The 16,149-nt window shown below is 39.4% G+C and overlaps 1 protein-coding gene across 1 annotated transcript in view; it reads right to left on the reverse strand.

The window, feature by feature from the left end:
• The window catches only part of LOC137562326 (dynein axonemal heavy chain 3-like), a 1,996,682-nt gene that overhangs the window by 1,554,883 nt on the left and 425,650 nt on the right, over positions 1–16,149 (reverse strand). Inside the window, exons 22-23 of the mRNA XM_068273663.1 lie at positions 14,271–14,369; positions 13,615–13,754 (exon numbers count right to left, since the gene is read on the reverse strand). Of these exons, the coding sequence (XP_068129764.1) occupies positions 13,615–13,754; positions 14,271–14,369 (239 nt within the window). The remainder of the gene's footprint in view (positions 1–13,614; positions 13,755–14,270; positions 14,370–16,149) is intronic.

Here is a 16,149-nt window from a genome sequence, read left to right on the forward strand (position 1 = left end):
CTGAATTTGCCTTCATGGCTATTTCATTATCGCGAGTAGTTACTAATCACAGCAATTAATTTCCATCACTGTCAATTCCATTAAAATGTATAAAAAACTAGTAGCACAACTAGCTTGAGTCGCCTCTGTGACACGGCCCTTGTGTGTTTTTCATGCACAACTGACATACATTTGTAATACTGTATTTACATAAATGTAATGGCTGAGGTGCCCCCCCTTGTACTTTTACATTTGCAGCCCACATGGTTGCTGGTGTTGTAGCATGTGGGGTGCGTGTGTGACATCACACTCGCTCTACATGCTATAGGTAGTCCCATGGGGCCAGAATGTGAAAGTAGGCAGTGGCACTGGCGGACACAGAGGAGGACACTAGCGGGTGGGGTGACAGGTAAAGTATAACTGCATGAGGCACCAGGGAAGGAAAGTGCATAAAACATTAGGGGGGGGGGGCAGGAGTCGGGGGTTGGGATCGCATTTGTTGTTGGCGATTATTGCAAGCAATTACCACCATGCACCTGATCGAGCATGTCGGCCCGAGATTTTCCAGCATGTCCAATGAATACATGCGATGCGACCAAACTGCGCCTCCCAAAAAATCAGAATTTCCAAAGTGCTGCTCAACTGAGTAAGACAAACAGCTAATTTCTCACTTTAGGTTTACTTTAACAATGAGGATGCCTATATAAAAAAAAAAAAAAATCTTATGAGTAAATTCAAGTAGTTTTGTCTCTTATCTGAATGTATTACAGATTGTGTATCATCTCCCTAGTGTTCCCACTTTCTTTTGTTTTTGAAGATTTTCTGTACTCAATTTTCAAAGCTTTAATGGCCTGCCTTTCTAGATAGAAGTTACTAAACTGATGATTATTGAACAACATTCAGACAAATAGTATTAATAGGATGAATGGTTTAGGTACACATTAGTTAACTTGATAACTACATTACCGTATATACTCGCATATAGGCCGAATTTTTCAGCACAAAAAACGTGCTGAAAAGTCACCCCCTCGGTCTATATGCGAGTCACCAACTTGCTGATCTGACCTGATCATCGGATGCCCATGGGGAGAGAATGCCAGGAGCGATCGGATGCCCGCAGACAGAAGAGCAGTAGCCGTCACATGCCCTGGGGGGAGAGCAGAGCAAGAGAGATGGATGGCCAGATCACAGCAGGAGCGCTTCTCTGAGCACGTAATCTCGTGCTTCCTGCTGTGTCAGCATCTTATTGGCTATTTACCCTGCCTGCTCAGACAGCCAGCCAATGAGAAAACTGACAGGCACAGCTCCTCCAGCGCGTCATTTGAAATGGAAGAAGGCATTGAAATGGAAGAAGGCATCCGAGATCTGCGTTCCTGCCTCTGCCTGATCAGCGCTGAGTTCTCTCTCTCTACTGTCTGCCTGTAGAAGATACTATACAGGGACACTGCGCAGATAACAGCTACTCTGCTGGGTAAGACGACACCTCCTCCCCCTCTTCATTTATCACTTCTGCCTCGAACTGGCCAGGAATGTTTACACTAGCCGGCATCTCTCTGCATCTCCAGTGTAACCCTTTCACTGCTGTTATGCTCTGATTCAGCTTGGCTTGCAGCACTGGAACTTTGTAGGTAATATGCATATATATGCACATTTTTGCTTCCACTTGGTGCTGCATAGTAATGTGTTGACTATTCCTTGGATGTAACCCTTTCACTGTTGATGTACACAGCTGGTTTTAGCTGATCTAGCTTGCAGCACTGGGGCTTTCTGAGTAATATGCATATATGCACATTTTTGCTTCCACCTGGTGCTGCACAGTAATATGTTGCCTACCCCCTGGATGTAACCCTTCCACTGCTGGTGTTAGCTGATGTAACTTGGCTTGCAGCACTGGCACTTTGTAGTTAACGGTCATGCATACATGCACATTTTTGCTGCACTCTTATTTGTTGACTACCTTTCTGAGACAAGCTTATGCACTTTGGGTCCTATGTGAGAAAGGCTCTTTACAAATGTTCTGTTATAGTAATTACCAGTTAAATGCTGCAGGCTCCTGCATCTGTTCAATATAGGGGTGATTTTTGTTTCATTTCATATGGAGGTTATTGGTGGTGGGAGGGGAAGCCTCGGGAGCCTCTGCATTTCTTACCCTCGGCCTATATGCGAGTCAATCCTTTTTTCCTAGTTTCTGAGGTAAATGTTGGGGGGTCGGCTTATATGGGGGTTGGCTTATATGCGAGTATATACGGTACTTTGCAGAAATAAGGAGTGCATTTTAATTAAATAAGATTGCATGATTCTTGAACAAGACAATTACTCATTTGTTACATTTGTTTTTTTTAATAATCATTTCCTTCTCTTCCATTACAATTTGTGTACAATTTTCCCAGGTAATTCATAGCATTATCCAAGCAGAAGTGATTTCATTACTATGCAGTATTACCATAAATGATGATGTTTGAGAGCAGCTGAGGTGGTACAGAGGTGTGCATAATTGTAGCAATTATACCGAAGTTCTCCACATGGGGTAATGTTTGCAGGTAAATGGATTAAACACTTCTGCTAACTCGTGATTAATTCCATACTACAAGCACCTTTATGGGTATTAAATCTAACAGGATTATAAGGAGAAGGCCTTGCAAGACTACTAATTGTAAATTTTCATCCTTATGCACTAGTCATATATTAGACTTTAAATTGATGCCATAAAATAGTACTTCGTCCAATTTGGTTATTGTGATGTTAAATGCACTATGAAACAGCTGGGCTATTGGCAATATTTCACTCTTTATATACTGAGCAGACTTTAATTTGTTTTTTCGATAACTGAATGGACCCCATTGCTTTTATACAATCTTAAACCGTACTGAAAATTAAATTTAGCTGAGACCTAAATTGCAGGATGATTCTAATGGTGCCCATACACAGTACCATTTTTTTCATCCAATCTCACAATTTCTATGTAATATTACTGCCTTAATTATCCTTTTAGTATATTCACTTAATTTACCCTTATACTACATAAAAATGGTAAGATTGGATGAAAAAAACTGTACGATGTATGGGCACCATAAGGGATGTTAATAAAATTAGCCTTAATAGGAAATCTGTTGAGATGCAAAGCACACCTAATGGTCTCCGAGATAAAATACAGGCAACTTTCAATAGGTTTGCAATATTCTTAAACTCTGCAAAATTATTGCGACAAAGGAGAAAATGAAATTCTGGCCTTGGAATCACTGGTAAAAGAAAACTGGCACCTAACTAATTATATTACCTGAAGTGATTGCTAATGTTCCAAGATAACTCACATACAGGTTTTTATTGCCTAAAGAGACAAGAACTACAGAGCATTCTCAGCTAAACTAAAAAAAAAAAAAAAAAGACAAACATACCAAGTTCTCACTAATTCTATAGCATGAAGGGATTTTTGTAGAGCACGAAATTAATTTGCGACAGACAATTAGGTAGAGATGTGTCCAATATCAACCTTTATAATAACAGTAAAAAAGTTATGTACACATTTGCATAATATTACCATTTATGGTAGCAGCACTAATGCACAATTGTGTATTAAGGTGCAAAATAGTAATCTAGAAACAGTTGTGATGCCCAGTTAAGTAGAAATGTGCACAATATCAATCTTTATAATGGTATTAATGCACAATTATGTCCTAAACACTGGCATGGATCTGGCCCTCCAGGCCTGGAGTTCGACACGTGCTTTAGCAGCTCACTGTTTCCATCCAGTCAGTTGAATTAGGAATGGTCTTTCCCAGACAACCATGTAATAAAATGATCAACAATCAATCAATATGACTTTAGTTTTCAACATCTGTTCATTAGATATGATAAGGTTAGTGACTCTAATGTCCAATCTGTTAAATGTTATCCAGTGCATGGTCACCTCACAAGCCAAAACATTCACAAAACTTTGACTAAGCTAGCAAGCTCTTCCTTGGGAAAAATTATAGGTTAAATCCCCTCAGCAGTTTGACCACCAGATGTGTTTCTTTAGTGTCTCAAAGTGGAACTTTACTGAATAGAACAATGATTAAAATTACTTATATTCTACAATATTCATTAATATGTTATTTAGTCAGTGTTTGCCCATTGTTAAGTCTTTCCATCACCTGATTTACATTCTTAAATGTATCACAAGTGCCAGCATCTGTAAAGCTGCTAAGGTGCAGTACTGCGGATTGTATGTTTGTTGCATATTATGAAAAGTGAGCAGAAACACTAGTCTCCCAGAGAGCATGAGGAGGAGGAGGTGGCTTGGAGACATCATAGCCTAGGTTAAACATCACTACATACCATCTACAGCAATATATACATGTAGGAAATTTGTCATACGCTGAAACCAGTATAAATAACATAAACATGGTTATAATATTAACTTATTTATTACATTCTACTAGATGTCCTTGTTGTACCTGTTTAAAGTGTTAGTGCACTTAAAGTGAACCAGAGACGAAGCACCCTCATGTATTTTACAATATAGATCAGTGGGAACATTAGAGAAAAAACCTACCATGCTTTCTGTTTAATTCTTCACTGCACAGCTTGCTTCTTAACAGCCCTGATTAAATCCCCGACTGAGCATTCAGTCTGGCTTTGATCAGGAATCATTATAGCCAAATCTGTGTTCTCTGGTGTCTTTTCAAGCCCAAGCCTGCCCCCTTGTGGCTCTGCTCAGGAATCATTATAGCTGAGTCATTATAGCAAAGCCAGACTGAATGCTCAGTCGGGGATTTTATCAGGGCTGATAAGAAGCAGGCTGAGCAGCGAAGAATGAAACAGAAAGCAGGGTAGGCGTTTTCCCTAATGTTCCCACTGATAAGTATGGTAAAATACATGAGGGTGCTTCGTCTCTGGTCCCCTTTAAGCTTGGTTGAAAGGTCTTAAACCGAGTTCCTGATCAATAACTGAATATTCTTTCATTACCAGTTTTGCCATATTTTTAAAATAAAAGTATGCAAATCCCAGCAATTCGTAAAATCACTTCCAAGAGATGAAGAATGTTTCAAATACTGGTGGTCACCAAGTTTCTAGGCCTCAGAGGCAAAATTGAAGGAAGATGTGTTCGACGGACCAGACATTAGAAGACTTATAGTTGATTAAGAGCTTGTACCATGATGGATCATCAAAAATAAGGGTGCATTGTGTTTAAAGTAGTCATACAGAAATTTTTAGGTAATAACAGATCCTCACAAGAAAAAGATTGTCGGACAAATGGTGAAAGCATTTCAAGCCTTAGGTTGCCTGATGAGGTTGAAAGGGCATTTGCTCCAGTCCCAGCTTGACTACTTTCCTGAAAATTTGGGAGCTGTGAGTGAGGAGCAAGGCGAGCGATTCCACCAAGACATTGAAGAGAGATGGAAAGGAGATACCAGGGAAAATGAAGCATTCAAATGATGGCAGGCTACTGTTGGATGCTTCAGGGAGACATTCTAGATGCTACTCACAAGCATAAATGCACCAAGAGGAGCCTCACACGGAATAATCAAGTTTAGTGGGTGTAGGTGAACTCATTTCAGTTCAAAAAAGGATTTTTATGAAAAAATGTTTAATAAAACTTTACATTTATAAGTTTATTTCCATTTATTTTGAGGTATTGCCTTATTTAACCTAACTTCCCTAACTTGTCAGGAAACGTGATGTCCTATGACAAAATGGAGGTCATTTTTGGATTCAGTGCACCAAAAAAACAAAGATTACATGGAATGACCAAAACAGATATTGTAAAAAAAAATTTGGGCAGACCTGTGAAACCTATTATCTTCTTATCCCTGTACAGATGTTTTCATCACTCTGGTAAACACTGAGAAAAGACTGTAGCTCTGTACACATGCTCAATGTTGCCTAACAGGGTAACATTACAGGGCAGAGGCTTCTCGCTTGCAAACAAGCAACATTTTGTGCTCCATGCTGGGGGTCAGTAGCAACACATATGTGATGTCACATGGTAGATGGAGTAAGCGGGGAAAACCATGCTATTGGCTGTTGCTCAGTAGAAATGATCCATCAGTGGTTGAGAGGTCAGGGTTGCCAAACACCCACTAGATTCTCAACAGAGGTGTCAGTTATTAAGCGCCTCAGCCAAGTATCATCTGGTGGGCTAAATAAAGGAGTCATTTCGCTATGTGAAAAGTTAGGCTGACATGATTTTATTTTAAAATCTGCTAAAATCAGTAAAGCAAGTACATAATATCATATTGATCAGAACCTCATTTCGAGACATTATAGCAAAATGTGATTAAGGCTCCCTGCACACTGCAAATCCGTTTTCCGATTCCGATTCCGTTTCCGATTCCGATTCCGATTCCGTTTCCGATTTTCCTTGAATACATTCAACAGAAAAACGGATCAAAAAACGCAGCATGCAGTTAAGATTAAAAATCTGAATCGAAATCGGATGTAAAAACAGATTAAAAATCTGAATCTGAATCTGATTTGCTTGCAGTGTGCAAGAGGCCTAAAGTATGCCTGTCATTAAGGTTACTATAATTGTGAAAGCAAATTTATGAGATGCAGCTAGAGGTGCTTGCACTCACACTTTCTTCTGAAAGTGCCTGTGAAGATTAGTATGTAACCAGGGATGACCCTAATCATGGCTGGTTCCACATAAAATACAAGAATAAAAAAAGAAATGAATTCTCATGTAAAATTTCAGCTCTGTACATTCATTGCTAGTACTTAGAAGTCATAAGGTGAAATGTCTCACATGCAAATTATTTCTTGAAAATTTTATTAAATGCTGGCTGAGACAAATATGGACTACAATAACATCATCTACTTAAAATTCTAGACTTCAAAGAATCCCGACATAAAGAAAGGCTTCTAACAGAAAATTAATGACTTTGGCGTATGATGTCTTTTGCAAGCATCAGTAGAAACAGAATAATTACAAAATGAATGAAGAATTTTAACAAAAAAGAGATATAAAAGAGTAAAGCGAAAATAGTCACTAAGGAAATAAAGGGAAACAAGGAGAAGTCAAAATAAAATCTAAATAGAGCCAGGATTATTAGTAATAATAATTAATAATAGAAGTTTACAGGTTGAACATTAAATATTGTGAAACAAAAACCATTACACTATAAATTGATAACAATTGTCTGTATTCCTAGCAACAACCAATCAGATGTAACTTCTTAAATACAATCTGAAAAATAGTGTTACTGCTTGGATCAGGATTAAGGTCATATTCCTCGCAAATATCTCTGACTTGGTTCCATTCAATCAGAATTGAATGACAACAATAAAGGAAAATTCAGGAAGCTTGGTGGTGGTAGGCACTCAATTAGATGCCTTATTCACCAGGCATATGCCCACTCAGGCTTATAAAAAGATATGGATGTAACATTCATAATTTATTGCGTTGCTTGTCTCAAATTAATGTACAAATGTTAGGATGGTCACTAGCAGAGAAAACGTAACACCTTGATCAAACTTCAAAGAAATTGATAAAGAAGTCACATCAAGCATCCTCCTTCACCTCCGCCAAACTACCTGTGACCTGGATCCTGGCTCAACACAGTTCATGTTGAACTGTCCCGACCTGTTTGTACCGGTATTCCTCAAAATTGTAAACTGTTCCTTACAATCAGGGATATTTCCTGCTTTACTGAAGGAAGCAATCATCAAGCCTCTCTTCAAAAAACCCTCCCTGGACCCAGATGCAATGACCAGCTACAGACCTGTCTCTAACCTTCCCTTTCTGAGTAAGCTAATTGAAAAAGCTGTATACCTCCAGCTAGAAGCCAAAATCCTACAAAACAACAGTTCTGACCCATTCCAGTCTGGCTTCAGGAAACACCACAGCACTGAAACTGCCCTCATCCAAATATGCAACCATCTGCTCATGGCAAGAGACAGAGGAGAGTGCTCCATCCTGATACTGCTAGATCTTTCTGTAGCCTTTGATACAGTTGACCATGACATCTTGATAAGCAGGCTACTGGAATACTGCAGCATTGATGGCATAGTTCTTCAGTGGTTCCAATCCTTCTTGCATGGCAGAGCCCAAAAAGTGTGTATGGGGCCCTTCCTGTCCACTTCTGTACCACTTAAGTATGGGGTACCCCAGGGCTCAATCCTTTCTCCCCTGCTTTTCAGGATTTATATGTTACCCGCTTGGAAAACTAATCCAAAAACATGGCCTGACATACCACTGCTATGCTGATGACACCCAACTATATATTTCCTTCAAGCCTGGTTTGACAGACCCAACTCCAACTATAAACGCCTGCTTAGGCCAACTACAGCAATGGATGAGTGACAACTGGCTGAAACTAAATGCAGACAAAACTGAAGTCCTTCTGATAGGAGGGCAGCACATGACAACAAAACACCTTAACTTGCAGTCTTCACCACTGAAAATAGGAGGCACGGATCTACACAGCTCTGATCACATGCGTAGCCTGGGAGTTATAATTGATGGGGATTTAAACTTCAGAACTCACATCTCTGCTGTGGTGAAATCATCCTATTTCCACCTGAAGAACATAGCAAAAATCAAGCACCTCATCCCCCCAGAAGATCTACCAACCTTAGTTCATGCCTTTATTACATCCTGACTGGACTACTGCAATGCTCTCTACAATGGTCTTCCAAAAAAGAACTTGTACCACCTAGAGCAGTTACAGAATACTGCTGCCAGACTGTTAACCAAACAACCCCGTCACTGCCACATAACGCCAGTCCTGCACTCCCTTCACTGGCTACCTATAAAATGGAGGGTCCTACTCAAGATTGGCCTACTGACATTTAAATCACTAAATAATCTGGGCCCTGGATACATGAAAGAAATGTTACAGCTGCGTAGTAATCCCTGCAATCTCAGATCCACAGGTTCTAATAATCTAGTCATACCCAGAGTCCACTTGGAAACCTTTGGTCCCAGAGCCTTCTGTCATGCTGCTCCTACATTTTGGAACTCCTTACCTCAGCAGATCAGGACAGCTCCATCCCTGGACGTGTTTAAATCCAAACTGAAAACCCACCTGTTCAGTTTGACATTTGCATAAATATAACTTTTGTTGTGTGAATACTTCATCCTACTACCAACTACTGAATCTGAGAGAGCCTAAGCGCTTTGAGTCCTACGGGAGAAAAGTGCTATAGAAATATTATTGTATTGTATTGTAATAATCCAATCTTTTTCATCCAATCTTACCAAATCTATGTACTATAAAGGGTGAATTGAGTGAATATATGGAATGAATCATTTAGACAGTCCCTTAAATTACGTAGAAATTGTAAGATTGGATGAGAAAGGTTGGACCATTAGTGGCCACCATTAGTGTGAGTACTAAAATGGGCAGTCCCAATCAGGCAATTATATTAATAATACAATTTCTAGCATTCCCTGCTAGGGCACAGGGACAGAGAGAGAGACAGTGTCAGAGGATCTGGAGAAGGGACTTGCATAAAAATGTGCTTGAGGTGCTTGCTTGACTTTCTTAAAGGTTCTTTAGTAAAAAAAAAAAATTGCATGCAGGGCTAGGTAATCCCAAATGTAATGTCAATAAATACATCAACCTCATCATAAAATAACCTCTTCCAGCCTACTTCTAGGGATGGTCAACGAGGTGCAAATAATTCTGAGTTGATGTAAAATTATGAAATTTTTGAACCTGTTCAGCCAAAAATCCCTTGAACTAATCCAAAAGAATTTCAGCCAACACCATTCATGCTTTTGTTGTTTTACTGTACAGTAGAAGTAAAGGTAAACCTAAGGGCCATGCCACTAGAGCAACTGAGTCATTAGTTCCTAAGTTGCAACAACTAGTACCTATATCTAGATTTCAATACATTTTAAATATTCAAGATACTGACTCATCACTAGCACTAGCTACCAGTCACTAGGGCACTAGGATTAGTGAGACTAGTTGTTAATGACTCAATAGTCTTGTATGACACTCCCTTTAGAGGTTCAGCGGGATGTATCATGGGCATCCATAACAGCCAGGTTTTCCTTTTCACATTAGAATCAACTTTACACTAGCAAGAACCCATCACAAGTACCATACCGAGTGTTAGCTATCCACATATGCTAGTCTTTTTCCATTTAACATATTTAGTTTCTTGGTAACCATGTTCAAATTTCAGTTGCATTGGCTAAGAAGACAGGTTGTGAAGTTCACCTAAGAAATTAGTTGCTATGTACATTCTACACCCAGACATATTTAGTTTGAAGGAGGCTTAATAATTATGACTAGATGAGAAACCCTGGAGCCTAATAAGCACATCATTACAGAAACCACTCCACAAACTTGCATCTATACACCATGTAAAAATAGAACATTTTAAATAGACAGACTCAGTGCTAATAAAGATGATGTCACAATAATATATTCTATAAGTCTGGATATCTACAGTATAAAACATGATTTTTTTTTAAAATAGGTGTATGGAAAAAACTGAACACCATGATGTACCTTCCGTCTCAGATGACCGACTGAGGCAGCATATACTATTACAGTATGCCTGAGGCAGCATACAATAGTCTACTACTGCAGCATTCACTAAATCAAATAACACCTCCCCCCCCTCTCAGGGGAAAGAGGAGAGAATCAAGGGGCATATCATTCCCTGCATTTTCACAAAGTTTGGAACACACACCACTTTGGGGCTCATTTTTTTTAAACAGGTGGGGAAGATAGAGCAGTTTACCAGAGCAACCAACCAGAATGCTCTGGTCAAGTGTTTTATCCTAAGAAAATACTCCACTTCTGCTACTGTTTTCTGCACTTCCTTTTATTTTTCAGCCCTCCTGTGCACATTGAATGGTCCTTCTCATATACACCAGGTTTTTAAACCAGGGCCTTGCCGAGGGAGAGGCGAGAGAGGCTCCAGCCTCAAGGTGCAGCATAGGAGGGGATGGACAACTCAGCTATCATTCCCCTATTGTGTGAAGCAGAGATAAATAAGAGAGGTTATACATGGCAGTGACTGCAACCCAGATAACTAGAGATTAAGGTGTTGGGGGCCCTGGGGTGCCTCTTGGTCTAACAGTAATCAGTGTATGATGGCTGGGGTGGGAGGAATGGAGGGGCACACTTTGGTGTCTCAGTCTTGGGTGCTGAAGGACCTTGTCCAGGCTCTGTTTTAAAACTGTCAAATAATCCTATAAAGGAAACAATAAGCAATCGACACACAGCTAAGCATGTGCACAATATGCAGTGATATTCACTTTCTGATGATACTAGCAGCTCACTTAAAGACAAAGTATGTGAAACTTCTTGTTATAGCATTAAGGCCCAGGTTTAATAGTAAGACAATATCTGCATAGAGTAGGTATGTGAAGAGCCTTTGGATACTTGTTTGTGCGTGCGTGCGTGCGTATGCTTGAGTGCATGTGCGCTTTCGTCTGTGTGTGCGTGCATAGGGTATGAGGGGTCACAGGTAGCTCCCCAATTTCTTTTCTTTAGGATGTGTTGATCTCTAAAGCCTCATACACAAGTACAAGAACTGAACCCTGTAGGGATCACAATCCTTTGGAGGAATGTTCAAGGCCAAGGGTGTACAGATACAACACTAGCCTGCAGCTTAGCAGCGGGTTCAATCGGTATGGACGGAGGAGGTAGGATGACATGTGGCCCTGGATGAAGCAGCTTACAGAGGGCAGGTTGCACTTATGGGTCACTCAGGGATTGAACACTGCTAAATATCTTCAACCAGACTGCAGTGTGCGAGTGACCAAAGGGGGGGGGGGTTAATTTCAGCCATCTCCATTGTATTGGTATACAGACTGCAGCAGAAACATGGAACATTCACGTATTTGCAAGTGATCAGAAATGTTGCACCCCATTCCTCAGTCCTGGATTGTGAGTATTCTTTGGTTTTTACTTCCTCAGAATATTTTTGCACCTTGCCATGGGTAACGTATGTGCTGTGGCTTTTTCTGTTTGTTTCTTAACATGCCCTTTAGCACTGATTACCGTGCTGCCTACTGGTACATTAGGGCCTGAACACACAACGAGCTTGTGTCCACTTTTGTCTGCTTTTTAGCATCTGTGACATTAATGTATTGCTGAAAAGTGGACAGAAGCAGGTAAGTGTGCTCAGACCTTACAGTATATCCACTTGGTACACCCATGCACCTGAATTTGATGCACCAGAGGTTAGGTGCATTTTTATATGCACATACAGTACAATGTAATTGACTTGTTCACTACAGGTTCTTTGGTTATGATATTGATGACACCAATTAACAAAAAAGTAAAATTCTCATCAATCAGAATGCAAATATGTGCGCACTCATCTCTATATGGGTTATTACTTGCTAAATGAGTAAGTACAGTTTGAACTAGTATACAATAAGTATGTCTTGGACACCATTATCACTCTGTCTCTTAGTGCCTCCTTCTGTCCCCCTTTGTGGCTTCCTCTGTCCCCTTGTCCCATTATCTGTTCCTGTCCCCCTCCTGCACTCCCCCAGTCCAGTGTGTAAAGGCAGAGTAAGACGCAGCAAAAGCTATGTTCCAACCTCCCCTCTGGAGTCCAGTGCTGTGCCAGTGTGATTATCCTGTCTGTTTTCTGCTCCTTCTAGCGCTGGCTCTCCTCATGTAGCATGTAATCATGTTACATGGGGTAGGAGATGCTGGGCACTAGGGCGAGTGGTGATCAGACAAGCAGAAGAACAGCACTGAGCTCCAGAGAAGAGGTGAGAGCATAGCTTCTGCTCCACTATACTCTGCATCTACACACTAAGCTGAGGTATTGCAGGAAGGGGGTGTGCAACAAAATGTGAGTTGTTTGTATTTCAGGGACTCACAGTATTATGCATCCACCCTAGACGGCACATGGCTTATATTCTCTAGTGTGTGGTGTTTTTTTCTTAATATGATTTTTAATAATATTAACGCAAACTGTGCACCTGTTTTTTTAAAACACAAACCCATCCTTAAGAAAGGTTAATGACTGAAGGTACCATAGGGGGCTGGGGTGAGCGTAATTACTTACCTTAGGGGTGCTGCTCCTCTGGCCTCTTCACCACGGATCGAATGCATTATGAACGCTGTTCTCAAATCCATGGACTACATATCCCAGCATGCATTACGATGGGAGAGCACAAATTTGCATAGTGGCTCATAACGCGGTAATGCTGCAGCTGGTCCATGAAAAAAATGGTGTCTCCCATGGCCAAATGAGCAGCATCTCATAGCTAAGTAAATATACTCACATCAACCCTCGCTCCCTCCCCCACGACGCTCTTTATCATGAACCTTCCTTAGGCTGAGGTTTGTGCTGAAAAAAAAGTATTACAGGTGCACAGTTCACTTTAAATTGCAAAATTAAAAATAGTGCAGCACTGATATAACTACAGAGCAAAACTTAACTGAATATGAAATTTATCTAACCAACTCAACCTCGCCAAATGATATTTTTGATTGTTTCATTATAGCTTAATATACCTCCTATGGAGAGTAATATCACAATAAACATAATTAGCAAATGCAAATCAGAGTATGAAATTAAAATGGTTACCATACATAATCTCACCATTTGCCACCATTTAACCACTCTCAATATGCATTTGCTAAAAACACAATATAGTAAGTTATTTTGACAAAACGTAAAAAACTACACAGTCTGGATTACAGTTTATAAACCTAGCTAACTTACCAATTACTGTCAACGACTTCAAATTTTTTCCCCTCTACTGGTATCTGGTTGCGTATATCTTCTGATCCAAAAATTGGATCCAAATATAACCAGGCCATCTGAACACGAAGCCAGGAATCCAGAGCCTCCTGCATTTGGCGCTGCACAAGAAACAAATACAATATGTCATACTCAAATCATTTCTGGACCGGATGCCTAAAATAAATCTGCAAAAGCAGATATGATGGAAAAAAAAGTGATTTTCTCTTATGTTCCTCCACCACAATTTCAAAACAATAAGAAATGCCTTTCCCAGTGCTTTCTCTCTGTTCTACTTGGTGAAGCACAATGAAGAATGAGCCAACACAGCTGCCTCTTTGTGTGTTTCACTTGGATGATTCACTGGTCCTCAGTGACTGTGTCTGATGCACTTAGACTCACATAATAAAAAGTAACATCAGTTCAATTTAACATAAAGGATGTTATACTTGCCCCACCGTCTTATTATTTTACAAAATGGTGATGGCAGAGTTATCTTTGAAAAATGCACATCATGATAGGGAAGCATAAGTTATGGAAACATAGACCACACTGGGTGGTGAAACCTGAGATTTGGCATGGAGATGTAATCTAAAAGCTAATTAAATTCAACAAGAGCTTCCTAAAAGGCAACATACCAGCTTAGCCTCCCATGCTAGGATTTCTTTTTCAAATGGTGCAATGAATGGAGAACCTTTCATGGTTGTAGTTTTTACAATGTGGTCTTCCAGCAAGACCTAAAAGGAGTATGAGAGATTAAACAGGGTCAGAAGATTACAGTGTGTTAATGCCAAATCATAATTTATAAAAATGATGTATTTAGAGGAAATGATTTTTAAATTAACATAAAGCTACATTTATAGAAGTGTTTTTAAAAAGACCAGAAATCTGTTTTAAAACAAGCCTAGCACAACTTACCAACAGAAAAAGCATATTGTGAAAAAATACACAAAGGTAAAAACAAAGGTAAATGTATCCTTTATAAATTCTCCTACATTATGGAAAAGTTTATGACCAGTTTTATGATGTGATCAATTTTAAAGGGAATCTGAAGTGAAAATAAACTTATGAGATAATGAATTGTATGTGTAGTACAGCTAAGAAATAGAACTTTAGTACCAAACATACCATATCAAAGTCTCATATTGTTTCTAGTACAGGAAGAGTTAAGAAACGTCAGTTATCTGTGCAAAAAAAGCTTCAATGAGCTCAATGACCAAACTTGAGTCGAAGACCATGCTGTTTTCTGAAGCACTTCAAAAAAAACCCGTGAAAGACAACTTGAAATAAGGTTTTACTGCAGGGAAGTTCAAAGGGCCATTAGCTCTACTCGGTTTCAAAGTTTCAAGTACAGAGTGTAGTTTGTAAACTGCAAATATTAGAAACTGATAGAAGGTTATAAAAAATATATAGCTATATAATTGAAAATAAAAATAGACTTTTTCTTTGCTATCAACATTCTATTAATTATCTGTACTACACACACAATTCATTATATCAAGTTTTTTATTTAAATTGTTTTTGTTTTTTTCTTTAGCTGTAATCCCGAGTCTGGCTCGGGGTGGAAATCTGCAGCTCAGACCGGTAATCCTGTGCCTGAGTGAGTTATATTGCAGGAGCTGCTGCAAATCTCTCTGTGGTGTTGTGAAAAAATGGCATGCCTTTTAGACCCTAAACCTGGAAATAATCATAACACCCTTGAAGTTAATGCCCAATTACAGTAATTTCTAACTTTCTTGACAACACTCCTGCTAGATCTTCCACTCAAACTAAGTTAAAGCTGGACCTTCACCCCCAAATCACTTCATACTCACTATGGCGGTCCTCAGTTTGAGGGCCATAGCATTTTTATTCATGAGTGGACTATTCTGCTCCATCTTACCTGTTGAACACCTTGTCATTCCCTGAACGCCACCCCCATGGGGGAAAATAGAAATGGGGTTGGGCAGTAAGCCAGTTCTACAATCGAGCAAATTCAGAATAGGTCTGCATACCAAGTAAATAAATATACCTTAACTTAGTATTATCTGATAATTTATATATCAACAGCTGTTTTTGGAACATTCAAGGACCCCTTTCTCAAGTAAATAGAAATCACTTTCTTGAAACTATTGTCAAGCTATATTTAAATGGTGGGAAGCTCAGTTCTGAATGTGATTGGACTTATGGTGATACCTCCAATAAACCATGTGGAATGTGTTAGAAGCCATAATTCTACAACAAACACTATGTTATAGACAACTCCTTATTCCCTTCCCCACCACCAACACTTACCAGAAGAAAATGAAACCTTCACTAAAATCCTCATACTGGATTTGTATTAGGGAGACAGTTCTCAAAAGTGTCATTCAAAGTAATTTTAATTGAGGTTTTAAAGGGTTGATTTGCCAAATAATAAATTTAGTGAAGAGCAGAAAGGTTTTGATGCATGTAATTCAAATATCATGTCATGTGCAGAGAAGTTCTTTTTCTTAAAAACAACACTCAGCATTTCCTTGGATGCTTGAAACTAAAGAG

This window comes from Hyperolius riggenbachi, chromosome 3 (genome assembly GCF_040937935.1).
Source record: "Hyperolius riggenbachi isolate aHypRig1 chromosome 3, aHypRig1.pri, whole genome shotgun sequence".
Classification (NCBI taxonomy): domain Eukaryota; kingdom Metazoa; phylum Chordata; class Amphibia; order Anura; family Hyperoliidae; genus Hyperolius; species Hyperolius riggenbachi.